Source organism: Urocampus carinirostris, chromosome 7, assembly GCF_059441175.1.
Source record: "Urocampus carinirostris isolate Australia breed hairy pipefish chromosome 7, RoL_Ucar_1.0, whole genome shotgun sequence".
Lineage (NCBI taxonomy): Eukaryota > Metazoa > Chordata > Actinopteri > Syngnathiformes > Syngnathidae > Urocampus > Urocampus carinirostris.
The window spans coordinates 35716562-35733823 of NC_142355.1; the positions used below are offsets into that span (position 1 = coordinate 35716562).

A 17262-nucleotide genomic window follows, 5' to 3' on the forward strand; every position below is an offset into this window, starting at 1 on the left:
TAAGTATATTATAATTCGAGAGAGGTAGAGAGGAAACACGACCAAGTTGTGCTAGTACTTCTATAAAGAGTCAAAATATATTCTAATTATCAAGAGTAGAGAAGAGACGGAACCAACTTTGTGCTTATTCTTCAGTATAAAAAAACCCTGAAATATATTTACTTGCAGATGGGTAGATGGCTACACAACCAAGTTGTTCTATTACTTCTATAGAAAATCAAATTATATTATGATTAAGAAGAGGAAGAGAGGGGACATGACCAAGTTGTGATTCTACTTCTATAGAAAATCGAAATATATCACAATTAAAGAAAGATGGAGAGGAAACACAGCTTTGTTGTGCTACTACGTCGAAAGAAATCAAACGTTATCCTGATTATGCAGAGGTGGAGAGGAGACAAAACCAAATTATGCTACCACTACTACTGCTAATCAAAATGAATGCTAATTACAGAGAGGCAGAGAGGATACACAACCAGATTGTGATACAAATTTTATAGAGAATCAAAATGTTATCTAATTATGGAAATGTAAAGAGGATACTCGACCAAATTGTGCAACTTCTTCTCTAGAAAATTTGTCATAATTAGGGGAGGTAGAGAGGAGACACGACCAAGTTGTGCTACTGATTCGATAGAAAATCTAAATAGATTCCAATTAGGTAAAAAGGAGTTACAATTGAGTTGTGCTACTACTCCTGGAGAAAATAAAAAATAAGTTGTAATTAGGCAGACGTAGAGCGGAAACACGACCAAGTTGTGCTAGTGCTTCCATATAAAATAAAAATATATCATAATTATAGAACTTTGTTGGGCGACTACGTCTATAGAAATCAAATTTCATCCTAATCATGTAGCTACAGAAAGGAGACACAAACAAATTATGCTATTAATTTTATAGAGAATCAAAATATTTTCAAATTATGGAGATGTAGAGAGGATATTCAATAAAAACCTCCCTTTGATAATGGCGTTTTTGTTCTCATCATATATGTGGAAAGATATACAAAATAATACTCGTAAAAGAGCAAATAAATAATAAACAAATAAGAAAATGAATAAATAAATTGATAGATAAATATGCCTTAAAAGATAAATGAAAACGTTCCCTACAACTCGTATCCATCACATACTTTGCCCCCTTTTCAAATCTGTTTATCCGTTCAAAATGAGTGCCTGCGTCACTATAAATATAAAGAATTGAGCACAGAAATACGATGCAGTAACTCGACTCCTTTCTGGGAGGAAGGGGGGGGGGGCGTTTTGCGAGCAGAGAGCAAGCTAAAGTAAGAGAGCAGGGAGGCGGATTTTCGCCTCGTCGGGAGCGGCATCTTCCCCCTCCTTCAGCATCCCCATTCCTCTCCAGCTGCAGCTTGCATGTAGCCTGTTTTCTTACTCACTCTCTCTCTCAGCTGGCGCGGGCGAGCGAGCGGCATCGGTGACCGTCGCCCACGCGCCCATCCCGCCGCCGATGGACGGACTGCGCTTACCGCCGCTCATCGAGGAGGCTCTGGACGCCACAGGTACCCGCCGGTCGTTTTCTGGTTATTTTTAGAGCCGGGAGGGATGGAAGAGGGGGTCAGGTGCTGAGGTGGGGGAGGGGGCGCGATTTATGCTAGCGCTCATGTGGATGAGGCTGGCACACGTGCGAGGACGCTTGGCAGGGAGCCGAAACACTGGCAAGTACATGTTCCCTAGTTTATGACGGTGTGATGCGTTTGGTGGCGTTGGAGAGGAAAGCGATGGTGTGGCGTCCATTATCGTGTGAAGTTTTCGTTACTACCAGTAAAAGGCATTTCCAATATGCCATTTTTATGTTATTACAATGTTATTACTAGGTTATTACCAGGTTGTTATTATTAGGGTTCAAATAGTCAATGAAGAAAACATCCGCCGAATATCTTGCAAACATCGCCTTACTGAGAAACAAAAAAGGCAAAAAAAATGCCGAATTTCTTCTCTGTCTTAATTGCTGCCCGTATTTTTATTCTGTTTCCTATATCGGGGGTCACCAACTTTTGGAAGCAGAGAGCCTATTTTTTTGTTAGTGTTAGTGAAATGAAATTCATTTCCACAAATCACAAGTTATCTCTTTTTTTACTATGATATTGCTATGTTATTACTTTCCTATTACTACACTACACTTTTTTGTTACAGATTAGCGCATATGGCTAGAAGTACCACATGTTTCCAAAATTACAAGTTATTATGTTATCACTATGTTATCACTATGTTATTACTGTTATTACTATGTTATTATGTTATTACTGTTACCATCGTATTACTGTTGCTACTATCCTATTATTATGTTATTACTAGGTTATTACCAGTTTGTAATTATTAGGGTTCAAATAGGCTCAGTCAATGACTAAAACATCCGCCGAATGTCTTGTAAACATCGCCTTCCCAAGAAAAAGGCAAGGTGTCTTTGTTGCTCACCGTGTTTTTTTCCATTTTGTATATCGGGTCACCATTTTTTTGCAAACGAGAGACACTTTTTTGTTACAGATTAGCGCAAATGCCTAGGAGTAGCACGTGTTTCCAAAATAACAAGTTATGATGTTATAAGTATGTTATTACTATGTTATTACTATGTTGTTACGTTATTACTATTGTATTTTTGTAGCTATCCTGTTACTAGGTTATTACTAGGTCATTACCAGGTTGTAATTATTAGGGTTCAAATAGGCTCAGTGAATGACTACAACATCCGCCAAATATCTTGTAAACATCGCCTTCCCGAGAAAGAAAAAAGGGGGAAAAAACATGCTGATTATTTTTTATTTTTTTTCTTCTATTTGTTATATCGAGGTCACCAACTTTTTTTTGCAGCAGAGAGACACTTTTTTTGTTGCAGATTAGCGCAAATGGATAGAAGTACCATATGTTTCTAAAATAACAAGTTATTATGTTAATACTATGTTATTACTATGTTATTACAATATTATTACTATGTTATTACAATATTATTACTATGTTATTATGCTGCTATTACTATGTTATTACAACGTGGTAATTATTGGAAGTAGTGTTCAAATTGTCTTAGTAAATGTCTAAAACATCTGCGGAATGTCTTGTAAACGTCCAGAGAAGCAAAAAAGAAAAGAAACAATGAATTTACTCGGGCCGCTTAATCTGTTGCTCGAATGTTTTTCTATTTTATATATCAGGGTTCGCCAACTTTTTTTAAGCAAAAGGCTTTTTTTTTGTCACCAAGGCGAAGTGGCCAATTGTGTGAAAGTGCGTGGTCCTGTTGTTTTTGTTCTGGATTGAACAAGGCCCCGATGGCCTATTTTCTCTCCCATTGCTTTATTTAAATCTGTGTTTGTGCGTTTGTTCTATGACAAACAGCTAGCAAGTTAAATATGTGATTAAATAACAATGTAAACAATTATACGTGTAAAATAAATGGGAAATTTAATTTATTTCTGGAGTGACGTGACTTAAACTGGCACAACAGAGTTAGTGGGCGGGTGCAAAGGAGAAGAAAGCAGATTTAAAGTAAAACACATTTTTAAGCTATGACTTGTGAAGCTGGTCCTGCTCTTAGCAAATTTCCTAGCTTATTTTCAAAAGTGGGGTGTGTAGTTTAGGTTGTCTTTGAAAAGTTGATTGCAGAAATATTTTCTATATTAAGTATCTGGAAACAATGCCCAACTGAGTTTAAAGAGCCTTTATATTTTTTACCCAACCAGCCTATCTGCTGTTAGCTTACTTTTACCCTTGGTGTTCCAGCTACGTACATCATGCTGAAGGCAAGGGGGCTGGGGCCGGGAGTCTGTTGTGATGGGTTTTAGAGTGATTTCACACACGTGCTCGCGTTGTTCTTTTATTCTAGGATTAAAATGGTGAAAGTAAGAAAAGGAGTGTCTCAAGTACAGTCCAAATGCAAACCCAAACCCCCAAAAAGAAAAAATAAGATATTTTTTGAGCACGGTCGAGAAAGTCATGTACTCGCCTCCCGTGACAGGGGCTGCAATGATGATTTAGGCCAGCAGACGGCATCAGTAAGTAGTTAAAGACACAACCTTTAACAATAGTCCTGATTGTCAATTGGTTAAGGCCACGCAACTCAGTAAAGAGATTGTTGTGCGTTCTTCATATTTCTTGATAATGGAAAGCTTGGTTTCCATGGTTATAATGATTTTGCTTCTTACTTTAGCATCACCGCAAGTCTTGGGATCCATAGCCAGAAATAGTAAAAAAATCTACAGTACTGTATCACTCACTCACATTTTACAACGCTCTCCTGAACCAAATAAAGAGTAAGAAAGGCATTGTGGGAGGGAGTTTAGCCAAAAGCGTATATGCCTTTTCATGATACTGCGATGCAAACCAATGGCAGACCAGCAGTCGATATGACGTCGACCAATAGCAGACAGACATCTTGGAGACCTAACCCGTCACACAAAATAATTTTGTCGTTGATGTTATATAGTGGTGAAAAAGCAGTTAAGAGGGGTTGAAAAACAGGTAAATCGTCTTAAGGCAGGGATGCCGTATCCCGGGGGTTTATCGTATGATGTTGTTTTGGTGAGGGAATAAGGGTAGTTAATCTTCTCCAAGACCGTTTGTCTCAGGAGGATGTTTATAAGCACAGGAACAAAAACTGGAGGGGGTCAATAACCCAGCGAGCATGCGACTTCCTCTTCCTGTCTGCAAAAAACTGCCTCAGGTTCCGCGTTGCGAGCTTTTCTCGACGCCGATGACGAAATTCCTCCGTTCCGACGCGCTTCGTCATGTTTTCCTCTTTCATGGCCGAGCGAGGAGATGCTCGGATGGAGTTTTGCTAGATTTGCTGAGAGACGCTTGCACGATGAACTACTCGGCTTGCTTCTGGAATGCTGGTTGGAGAGCATTGCGAACAAGGTTTATCCACAGTAGGATCGCGGGGGTGCTGGAGCCCGTCCCAGCTATCTTCGGGCAGTGGGCAGGGGACACCCTGAACTGGTTCCCAGCCAATCACAGGGCACACAACTCACTCGCTCATTCACACTGTGGGACAATTTCGACCGGCCAATTAACCTGACATGCATGTTTTTGGAATGTGGGAGGAAACCAACACAAGCATGGGGAGAACATGCAAACTCCGCACAGGAGAATTCAATCCCATGACCTCAGAACTGTGCCGCAGGCGCGCAAACAACTCAGCCTCCGTGCCCCCCTTGAAATAACCCATAGACATGATTTTAAGTCTATAAATGTGTAACTTTATCGCACAACTTGAAAAACCTGACTTGTTTGGCGGCCATCTTACTACTATGGGAGATTGAATGACCATTTTGCGAAGCTTGCTTGTCCCAATGGTGCTTTTACCACTTAGCGGCCGCTTAACGCACACCGCTCAGCAAATGTGTTGGGCACTGGGCTCATCCTTCAGACAGCTGCCACTTATTTTCATTTCTGTTTCATTCTCTAGCCACTCATGTTAGCCACCTGGCTGGAGGCTATGGCTGGCCGTTGTTGTTATTGATTTTTGCTCCTGCTTTGAGCCTTTGACAGCTGAATTGTGTGATTCTTGTAAATTCCACTGTTTCCTTTTCTAGCCTATTATGTTGGCCAACTGGCTGCAGACTATGGCTCACCACCAGCAGCTAGTGCTAACAATCAACACTTAGATATATACGAGGCCAGTTGTGGCATGTTTAAATTCGTTTACATCAAGGTGTCGCACAAACAGACCCGTTTTGGCTGTCAATTGCTAAATAATTCGTTATATGGAAGCTCATTAAGCAATCTTTGTTCTTTGTGGAGACACTTTCTGATGAAAAACCACATGATCATTTTTAAACACCCAGAAGCACTTGCAAAAGCATCTATCTATTTTAATGAAATGTTATGGATTCTTTGAGGAACAGATTTAAAATATAGTTAACTGCTTTCTCCAGGCGGGCGTTATCCCTGCCGCCCTTGAAATGGCGGTGTTGAGGCCCCATCTGAAGAAGAGAAATATAGACTTAAGCATTTTTAATTATTCCCGTCCATTTTCCAACCTCCTGTTTTAAGCAAAGTTTTAGAAACATTGTTTTTTATTCAGCTGAATTTTTTGGGGGGGGAAGAAAACAGCATTTCAGAGAAATTTCAGTCTGGTTGATATCAGGTATAATGTGGGTTTTAATAAACACACAGTTATGGTGCTACTGGATCGCTGTGCTGCCTTTGACATGGTAGATCACCACATTTTATTAAATATGATAAGGAACCTGGTGGGCATCTGTTTTAAACTGGTTCCTGTTCCTGTTCCTACCTCACAGACCTCACATTTCTTAGTATAGATGCATTTTCCTCCAGAAACCATGAAATTACATGTGGGGTTCCCCAGGGTTCAATTTTAGGCCCAGTACTTTTTAATCTGTAAATGCTTCCCCTTGGGGATGTCATCAGGAATCACAGAGTCAACTTTTATAGTAACGCTGATGATACCCAGCTCTACATTACCGTGTCCCTTGATGACACAAATCCGACAGATAACCTACTAAATTGCATTTCAGATATCAAGTCATGGATGGAAAAACACTTCCTACAACTCAACCAGGACAAAACAGAGGTTTTACTTATTGGTCCTGAAAGTCAGAAACTTTTTACCAAAATTACAAGATTTTAGACCTCTAGATTACATTCAAAACTTAGGCTTTTGTCACGGTTGCCATGGTGCCCAATTGGCCCCACCCATGTGTAACGGTTGCCATGGCGCCTAAGTGGCCCCGCCCGGGTTGCGCTGGGTGCAGCTTGTTGAGGGATTGGCTCCCTGTCAGTGTTTGGGCTCTGTCCTGTCGGTCCCCTTTTGTTGGTCTCTATTTTTAAACGGTAAGCCCTTTTTTGCCTGTCCTGTCTTTTGCTCTTGTTTGTCTGCTCTTATAATCTGTTTTGTTCTCAACGACTTCTGTTCTCCCATCCCGAATAACGATCCGTTTTTGATCTCGACCACGTCTACTCTCCTCTCCTGGCTTTCGACTTGTTTCCGATCCCGATCACGTTTTTGCTCTTCTATCCCGGCTACTGACCCGTTTTTTTCTGTTCCCAACACCAGCATCACTCGCCACGGAAGTCCCACTTCCGCGTTCAGAGTGACCTGTTTCCCGCAACCAGCGATCACCGGATCGTGTGTGCAATCCTTTCCCTTCTTCCCAATAAAACTGTGAGAAACGTTCCGCGAGTGGGTCCTGTTTCCGTTCTGGTCCTGACAGCTTCATTTTAGACTCCGAGCTCAATTTTACTCTACATATCAAAAACATAACTCAAATCGTTTTTTATCATCTTAAGGCTATAGCCAGAGTCGGCCCATTTCCTACGGAGGTACTGATGCATACTTTTATTCATTCTCGTTTGGATTATAGTAATGCCCTGCTCTCTTGTCTTCCCCAAAAAAGTATTGATTCCCTGCAGCTATTACAGAACTCAGCAGCACGTGTGCTTACGGGGATCGGAGGGAGGGATCACATTACACCAGTTTTAGAATCGCTGCATTGGCTCCCTGTGTGTTTCGGGATCGATTTGAAGGTGCTCTTACTAGTTTTTAGACATTTTAATGGTCTTGGGCCATTCTATCTATCTGATTTGCTTTTATTATATCAGCCGTCCCGGTCTCAGAGCTCCTCTGTTTTGAAATTTTTATTCAGGTCGAAAATGACAGTCGAAATGAGCCTAAACATTCTTAAGTAACTGAGGGAGAGAGAGAAGTTTTAAGTGGTAAATGGTACTGGACACAGGCTCTGGCAATATTATTATTTCATAGATTTTCTCAAAAAGCACTTAAATAAAAATTGCTTGTTAAGCAAATGCTTGAGACAGTAAAAAGGAAGAGTATTTTATGATAACTTTTAAAAAAATTCTCGCAGATTTCACCTTAGATGAGTTCTTTATGGAGCGTAACCATGGCAATAAAACTGAGTTTACTGTGATACTCATCGCAAATAATTTAGTTACCGTAATAGTTTTTTTGTGTGCCAGGCTATTCCCCAGTGAAGTGCTTGAAAATGCTTGAAATTGTTGCTGTTGCCATGTTTCTTGGCAGTTTTGACTCTATGAACTCAGGCTATTAATCAAGAAAAGTGATAAAAAGTACAGGAAAATGACGCTGGCACGCTTGCTCTCTGTCATTGTAGCGTTGTCATGTAAAGCGTTGCAGCGCCCTACAGGTCACACCCAAAAAGACAGCTCGGTTTAGAAAACCGGCTCTTTTGGTTCGGCTCAATGAGAAGAGCCGGTCTTTCGGCTCCCAAATGGCTCTTCAGATTTCCTTTTCCTTCCATGATATATTATCAACAATTATAAAACATTATGCACCTTACCGGGCGGCATTAGCTCAGAGGTCGCAGGTTCAATTCCTGGCTCCTCCGTGTTATATGTCGAAGTGTCCTTGGGCAAGACACTGAATCCCTAATGCCCCCAATAAGCAGGTAGGTACCTTGCATGGCTGACTCCCTATTGGTGTGTGAGTGTGTGTGTGAATGGATAAGTGCGAAGCACATTGTAAAGCGCTTTGGGAGGTCTTTGTTGATGCTAAAGAAATGCAGACCATTTACCATTTAATAATTAGCTTTTGTCTGGGGAGCAGGTTTGGCGGTTTTGTAGAATTTTGTCTAAAAATATATGGTATGGCTCTAAAATACAACTTGTCACTGTATTTTTTTTTGTATTGCACCCAGCCCCACCTGCTGGCCACTTTTGGATGCTGCAGTTTTGCAGTCAAGCGCAAAATTGCCGTTCTGTTTGTTGTGGTTTGCGGCTATCAGCCACCATATTGCATATCGCACCTCCTACGAGTACGAGGCACGAAGCGGCTGCCTGCTTTCCCACTCGACAGCTCTCCGATGCGCCTACTCACCCGAAAACGCACACGAAAACACACACAAATGCTCTAAACTCAACCTTTTTCCCCTGCTTCAACCTACATCATTCCACGCCTGCCCTCCTCTATTCCCGCACTCCTTTCCAGTGTGCCCCCACAGGGGGCACCAACTGAATTTCTCGGTTGGTGCTCCCCCGAGACTAAAGTTAGTGCCTGTGTGAGTAGCAAAACACTGTAAAAACATCACAGCTGTGAGTTTCTCACGGGGGATAAAAACAAATCTTGGAGGGCCCTCGAGGCAAAATCCACCCCCCTTTCTTTTCTTTTTTTGTATCTCCGGGCATGGGAACCCAATTTCCTCAGTGAGAGGCCTTCTGTGGGGATCAAGTAGCTAAAATCTACCCCTTCATAATTAGCCCACATTGCTGATGTACCGTAATTTCAACACTATAAGGCGCACCAAATTATAAGGGGCACACTCCAAAAATATTTTTCAATATATAAGGAGCATTGGACTATAAAAAACATGGCAATAAAACCACAGTAATAGTTACTGTATTTATTTGTGTGTTGGCGTTGCGCATTCTATACACTTACAGCATGTATGAGTCTGGGGGTCTCAAACTCAATTTTCTTGGGAGCCGTCTGTCAGGACCAGAACGGAGACAGGACCCACTTGCGTTGCGTTTTTCACAAGTTTTATTGGAAGAAAGAGAAAGGGTTGCGCCCACGATCCGGTGATTGCTGGACGTAGGAAGCAGGTCGTTCTAAACGTGGAAGTGGATCTTCTGTGGCGAGGGATGGAGGTGTCGGGAACGGAAAAACGGGTCACTAGCCCGGACAGGAGAGCAAGAACGTGGTCGGGGTCGTAAGCGAGTCGTAAGCCAGGAAAGGAGAGTAGATGTGGTCGGAGACAAAAGAGGTCAAAAGCTGGGACCGGAGAGTAGACGTGGTCAGGATCAAAAACGGGTCGAAGCCAGGGGACAGACGGGAGCAAAAAACAGGTGGGAGTCAAGGTGGAAAAAGGCTTGCCTGGTGTTAACTGGGGTCCGCAGACGGACTGACTAAAGGGAACAGATAGGAGTGGGTATAAATAGGGACAGGGAGCCAATCAGAGTCCGAGGCAGTTGGTGCCAAAGGAGCGGGCACAGCTGATTCACATCGTTAATAAGGGCACCGCCGTAGCTAGGGTCCGTAAGCTGTGGCCAAATCGGGGCTTTTGAAAGAAAATCGCCGATAAAAATTTGCCACTTTTCTCAAATGAATCAACATTGTACTCCGAGTTTGCAAAGAAAATTTCCTTCGCCATTTTTAGGGTGATGACAATAAAGACAATCTTGAATTTTGAATCTTGAGCATTTAAACTAGAGATGCACGATAACTGTTTTTCCTGATTAAATCCTGCTTCTTGATTTAAACACGCAAAATATGAATATTGCTAATGTGTCTCTTTATTTTTGTTTATTATTACAATTACAATTCAGTTGGTTGGTTGGTTGTATTCTGAGGGTCTTCTTTATTGATTGGTACTCCAGTTTTGTCCTCAGGTGATGCAAAATCTAGACAAAGATGTCGTCTGTGTCAGGTGTAAAGCACTGATTTGCAATCAAATGGATTAGCGCTGCCCGGTTTGGTCTCCAGCTTTTTTCTCTTGCTATTCAAATTGCCCCTGCGGAATCGCGCATCAGGCAAAGTGGAGAATAATCTCCTCATGTATGAAGACACATTTTTGTTTATTTGCACGCCGGTTTAATGAGGCCCAACAAAAGCTTGCTCCGCTATACATATTCATTCCGGTGACCCATTTTATGTTCCTCTCATGAAATGCCGATCATCTACTGCAAGGAGCACCACTTTACGTCATTTTATGAGCTTTGGGTGCAACGGATGACTTCATTCTCCAGATATTTTACTCCTGTCCCTCCTCTTCCTTTCTGTTTATTGTGCCTTCAATCCGCCGCTCTGCCCTCTTATTGCAACGAATACTGCCTGGCGTATTTATGAGCAGTACCCTATCACTAGTGCGCTCACTTCAAAGGTTCAAAGTACATTATGCATGACCTCCTAGCATAGAATACAGCGTGTGCACGCTCATTAGTGTACTTACCAATGCAATAAATGGGGCTTCACATCGGTAGCGGCAGTCCAGGCTTTATTGGTGCCCCGTGTGAGGGAGTATTTCTCACCACTGTTGTTAGAATTTAATTTGTCTTTATTGTCATTGATAACAACATAGAGTACTGAGAAAGACACTTATAAGTGAAAACATTTCAGGACAAATAGGCAAATATCTGCATGGTAGTGCTTGGAGACTGGCTTAAGTTGTAAGTGCATGATAAGATTACCGTTTATTCAATACTCAAAACTATGTGAGAGGACATCAATGAGCTTGCAAAGAGAACAGGAGAGGATAAAAAAATCTGTTCTGAACTGTTCTACTCTGAGCACGTTATTTTCTTTAAATCTCCTAGGTTATAAAAAGCAACTACAATAAAAGCAAAAGTAACAGTTAATTCAGTTAAAGATTCAATTATATTCTTATTAGTGCATCAGAACAATAGCACAATTAGTAGTAGAGCAACATTAGCAGCAACATATTTCCAAAATAAGAGTAGGGCAATATAACATATTAATAATAACATATTATACACAAATATATCTAAAATAATAATAAATAATTGAAACTCTGTGCTCTCATACACTCCTTGTCAGTCCGTTAATGAACCTCTGCACTTGCAAAACTTGTATTTTGACTGTGTCCGGTATCCTGCACGCGTGTCCAGTACCCGGCTATCAATCCCGCCTGTCTCGTCCTGTCCGGTATCTTGCTCCAGTCTCCAGTATGCGGTATCGACCCTGTCTGTCTCGTCCTGTCGGGTATCTTGCTTCAGTATCCGGTATCGATCCCACCTGTCTCGTCCTGTCTGGTATCTTGCTCCAGTCTCCAGTATCCAGTATCAATCCCGTCTGTCCCATCCTGTATCTTGCTCATGTATCCGGTATCGATTCCGTCTGTACTGCCTTCTCCGGTATCTTGCTCCAGTCTCCAGTATCCGGTATCGATCCAGTCTGTCTCGTCCTGTCGGGTATTTTGCTCCAGTCTCCAGTATCCGGTATCGATCCCGTCTGTCCTGCTCTGTCCGGTATCTTGCTCGTGTGTGCAGTATCTGGGATCGATTCCGTACGTCCTGCCTTGTCCGGTATCTTGTTCCAGTCTCCAGTATCCAGTATCGATCCCGTCCATCCCGTCCTGTCCGGTATCTTGCTCCAGTATCTGGTATCGATTCCGTCTGTCCTGCCCTGTCCCGTATCTTGCTCGTGTATCCAGTGTCCGGTATCAATACCGTCTGTCCTGCCCTGTCCGGTATCTTGCTCCAGTATCCGGTATCGATCCCTTCTGTCTTGTCCTGTCCGGTATCTTGCTCCAGTATCAGGTATCGATACCTTCTTTCCGATCCTGTCTGGTATCTGCTCGTGTATCCTATATCTGGTATCGATCCTGCCTGTCCTGTCCGCTTTCGATCTCGTCTGCCTCTGGCTTCATGTTTACCCGCGCCTAACTTCTCTGTCTCACTCCTACGGCCCAGCAATTGCCTAATCACTGGCGAGCCAGAAGTGCCTCCCTGATTACACTAGTACATGTCCAGGCCCTATCTGAAGTTTGCTAAAAAGCATTTGGATGCTGCATTGCCTGATATGCCCCCGCTTAAACCCAATGGCATTCCGTGTATTTCACACCTAGGCCTTCAGTAGGCTGAATCAATCCAACCCTCAATCACTATTATATGGCTATGAAACATTTTTGCAGCTACAGCTGCAACACATATAAAATATTAATAATAATTTCATCAAAATACAACATCATGTAGGAATGTAGCCCCTTTTTGCTCACTAAAAACCTTATTTTTCTGTGCACATATCTATCTCCTTTGATTTGTCCAACAAATTCTGTGCATATCAGTTACACCCAGAAGTTATTTTTATTGCTACCAAAGTTAATGCTGAAAGTCTTGCCTTTCTTGTCATATATCAGGCACAAGTTTTAATTCAAGTTAGGGCAAAAATGATGTACACGGGAAGTTTTTCTTTCATTTTTTTGTTGTGGAACTTCATGTAGCGCCCCCTGGTCAATCATTGTTTGTGAAAACAGTGATGTTTACCAAGGCTCGCCAGAATGCAGTTAAACACTCACTCGGAATCTGATTGGCTTAACCAAAAGCTGCATAAAACACTGTTTTTATGTCTCACAGCCTTCAGAAGTCTTTGTGAAGGCCTCCCGAGCAGATTACTGACCCTGGCAACAAGTAATGGCTGAAAAGTGATGGGTTATATGCTTGGATATGAAAGCACTCATCTGGAAGCAGCACACATGGGGGCAAAGGAATGAAAGGAGGATGATCATTTGTAATTATTTAATAAGTATTCATGGACAACATATGGGTATTTTTTGGGCCAGTAGAGGGAGCCTTGCAGGCCCTGCCGGCCAACTATTTCTGACGTGACTTTCCAAACTGCCCATGAACTCGTCCGCCTCGTGTGCCTCTTAAGGGGCTGCAATGTGGAAATGAATTCACTTATGTAAGTACCAGCTAGTGACATGTGACGCCTGATTCAGATGGATTTTTTTTTACATCTGGCCGAGACAATAAGGTAGAAAAATAATTACAACGAGAAAGACAAGAATCCCCTGAGCTGAGATTAGATCTGGAAGACTTTTAATTAATCCTACGCACCGTCCCCACTCGCAATCGTCCTTGGGAACGTCTTTGTCGGTCCTCTGTGAATTGAGAGAGAGCCATAGATGGCGCTAGCCACTTTATCAAGGACAGTGAGGTACATACAAAAAAGAAACAAAGTGTCCAGAAAATGTTGATCTTTGTGCTGTGTAGATCACACCAATAGTAATAGTTGTTATTCAGTACTGTCTGATAGCTTAATGCTAACATTTTATCATTATAGAAGGGTTGAGAAATAGCACAGGTATCGCATTAACACTTGCAGGGAGACGACATTAAAAAATTCTATACAAGAGAAATGGCCTGATGTTGCTGGGCCGGAAGGAGCTTCGATTCAGCTGCCCTGAGTGGTCGGTGGTTTGAAGCTGCAACACCCAACTGGGCCGCCAGGGAGCAGTAGAGACCCAACGAAAGCTTTCGATTGATTTTGTTAGTATTTATTGGGGGTGCTTTGGCACAAAACCTAGCTAAAGACACTTGCAGAAGCCTAAAGCACAACTGCGCAAATTTTCAGGAAAATCGGTTTATCCGTTTCGGAGCCTATAAGTCAGTCACACACTGACTGACCAACGAAAAATGAGAGCGCTGAGCTTAGAAAGACGGAAAGCCAATCTGTCAATGAGCCGCAGCTGGCGTCACACGGGCGGGGCCAATTGGGCCCCATGGCAACCGTGACAAGTACAGCCTGGTGGCGCCCAGCCCTCTCATATGTTTCCATCAAGTCTCGAACAGGGGACCTTTCGCGTTTTAGCCTTTAAAAGAGCCACTAGAAATTAACTTAACCATTTTGATCAGTTATTGTGTCAGTAATAACTATGAGCTCCATAACGATGACCAATACAGTGGTACCCCGGTCCTCAACCGCCTCAATGCTTAACCAGATCGGTTGATGTGCGCAAAAAATGTTTCGATGCTCAACACGGAATTCTGTGCTCAACCAAAAATAGCAGAGTCAAAATAGACCAAAATAGCCGAAAATAGTCGAATCGAATGAGATTTGGGGCGTAACGGATGGAGCCGAGATGCAGTCGGCAGCGCGAGTTAGCCTAGCTTTAGTGCCACTTCTATCCGGACCGTCAATAAGTGAAGGGGTACGTCATTTTCGAATGTATTTTTTCCCTAGTTTGTGCTTTTGCGTTGCTTTTGAACATGGGTGCCAGGAACAACCACGATAAAGGAAGGATAAGAGGAAAACAGTGAGGCTGTCATGATTACCGTATTTTCCGCACTATAAGGCGCACCGGGTTATAGGGCTCACCCCGAAAAAATAGTTTTTGGTCCTATATTTGACATACATAAGACGCACCGGATTATAAGGCGCTACAATGGGAACGTCGACAAAACAGTCAGATGATTCAGTCAAACTTATTACCCCCTTAACATTCCCAAAGCTTGCAAAGAAGCAAATACGTGTCGTAGACACGTGCGGATGCGGTGTCCGTACGATGTCACTCAAATGCATCGTTTCAAATATCATTCGGAAAGGTTAAAGTCTTGGGATTCAAGAAATGCCAACCATTCCTTAGTTTCTATTTTCTTTTTCACTCGCAACTTGACTGTGCATATGGCAATAAACACTTGGAATTGAGTTTAATTTAAAAATAGACACTCCATTCCATCCATTATCTGCACCGCTTATAACAGAAACATCGAGTTCAGTCTGAAACAAGATACAGGGAAAATATATAGTCGGAGTAGCTCACCGAAGTCGTTGTGTTCAATAATAACGTGCAACCATGGTCCTCTTATATCCGTGAGTGTAGTAAATCCAGGAGAATAAAATATTTACAAATACAGAATATTAAAAAATGCTTTCTCTACGCCGTCAACCCAACGAGTGATTCACATTCATATTTTTCGGCCAATTGCAGGCTTTGTTTTGCCGCTTTAGCCAATGCCAGCCTGTAAATGATGAAAAGGATCCGCCCCCTTTACCTCCGAATAACTTTAGCCAATAGTGATCGATTCAAATGATGATTGACACATTGGTTAGCCAATGAAACGCCGGTAAATAAATCCCAGCATACACCGCGGACTACTTGGCGTTCGGGGGAAAATCTAGTCGGCGGCTGCTGCATTAGTTGCAATACTTTGCGACTTAATATTGATCCATAAATAAGGCGCACTGTATTATAAGGTGCATGGTCAGCTTTTGAAAAAAACTAAAGGCTTTTAGGTGCGCCTTATAGTGCGGAAAATACGGTACTCATTACACTCACCTGTGCCCGCTGTTTGGCGCCAGCTGTTGCGGGTTACCTGATTGGTTCCCCGTTCTATGTAAGCTCAGTCCTTTCACTCGCCTGTTGTCAGTCCGTCAGCGAACCTCTGTTTTCACAGGGCAAGCATTTTTGACTCCCATCGGTCCCGTTTTGTCACACGTTTTCCACTCGTTCGTTCCTGATTTCCCCGTTTGTCTCCTGCTACGACCTGTTTTTTGACCCTGAATCGGTTTTTTTTTATCTTGACCACGTTTGGATCTCCCGTCCCGGCTACGACACGATTTTTGACCCCGACCACGTTCTTATATCCCATCCTGGCTAACGGCCTGTTTTTCCGTCTAACTACGCCAGATCTCCCGCTCCAGAAGATCCACTTTCGCATTCGGAACACGCTCCGATCCCGTGAGCGACTTGCTTCCCGCGTCCAGCGAGCACCGGATCGCTGGTGCTGCCTTTCCTCTATATTTCAATAAACTTGTGAGTAACGTTACGCATCTGGGTCCTCCTCCTGTACTGGTCGTGACAAAGGCAAACTATTGGACCGGAAAAGGAAATCATCGCAAAAGTAGTAAAGTGGTTTTCGAGTGTCCGATCTCGCCGTGCAATTCGGAAAGGTCTCGCATACCCTAGTTATAGGGTCACTCAATGTGAGAGGATGTGGAAGTAAAGCGACTGAGTGAGCAGATCGGAAGGATGATGACGAAAAGGATGGTTGATGTGTTAGCATTGAGTGAAAGAAAGATGAAAGGATGAGTGCACTGCAGGAAAGAGGTCTAAATGTAGTGGAAGCTCGAGCTCTTGTTTGTGATAGGAATGAGTGGAGAGGTGTTGTAAAAGGATAGTGGGATGTTTAGATGTGTTCTAAGGGTTGGGCAGGGCGTCTGTATGATGCGGGAGGGGCAAACCTGTGAAAGCTGTCGGGCCCTGCTGTTGAACAGAAGAGTGTGTCGTGTCACCCTGACGCGAGTGACATGGTAGCGTTCCGAATGGCAAACATGGCTTGGCCAAGAAGAATACCTCACTCAGACTATCAAGGTGCTTTTTGTTATCCCTACACATTAATAGCTATCATATATCAAAATAATTAAAGGAAATCACCTCATTTGTTGGGAATCTCTGTTTTTCCCCACAACATGGACACAACAAAAACAAATTGATGCAAAAATATCTCCTTTTCTCTCTCTCTAAAGAATCAAATTCCCCCTCAGGGTCTTGGAGTTTGGCTGATATCCCCGCTTCTGCTCTACTTTTCTCATGAGCACGCAACAGCTGCATCTTTCATGAGAATCATGAAAAAAGGGATGTCCTTTTCTTCATAATCCTAATGAATTCGGAGTTTTTTGTCTGGATTATGCAGGGAGACGTGTTTTTGTCACATGATGGGACTGGTTGCTCTGGTTTTTACTATGGACTTGCATTGCAGAGTGGTGAGTCACTATTATGATGTCATTATTATGATCCCCTACCTCCTCCCTCGCTTCATTGCATTCTTAGCTCATTGGCGTCCTCTGCTGACT

The 17262-nt window shown here is 42.7% G+C and overlaps 1 protein-coding gene across 1 annotated transcript in view; it reads left to right on the forward strand.

Annotated features, from left to right (window-relative positions):
- The first annotated feature begins 1296 nt into the window (after positions 1-1296).
- LOC148363157 (uncharacterized) overlaps positions 1297-17262 on the forward strand; it is a 43097-nt gene continuing 27131 nt past the window's right edge. Inside the window, exon 1 of the mRNA XM_088340737.1 lies at positions 1297-1522. Coding sequence (XP_088196863.1) covers positions 1471-1522 — 52 coding nt within the window. The 5' untranslated portion in view covers positions 1297-1470. The remainder of the gene's footprint in view (positions 1523-17262) is intronic.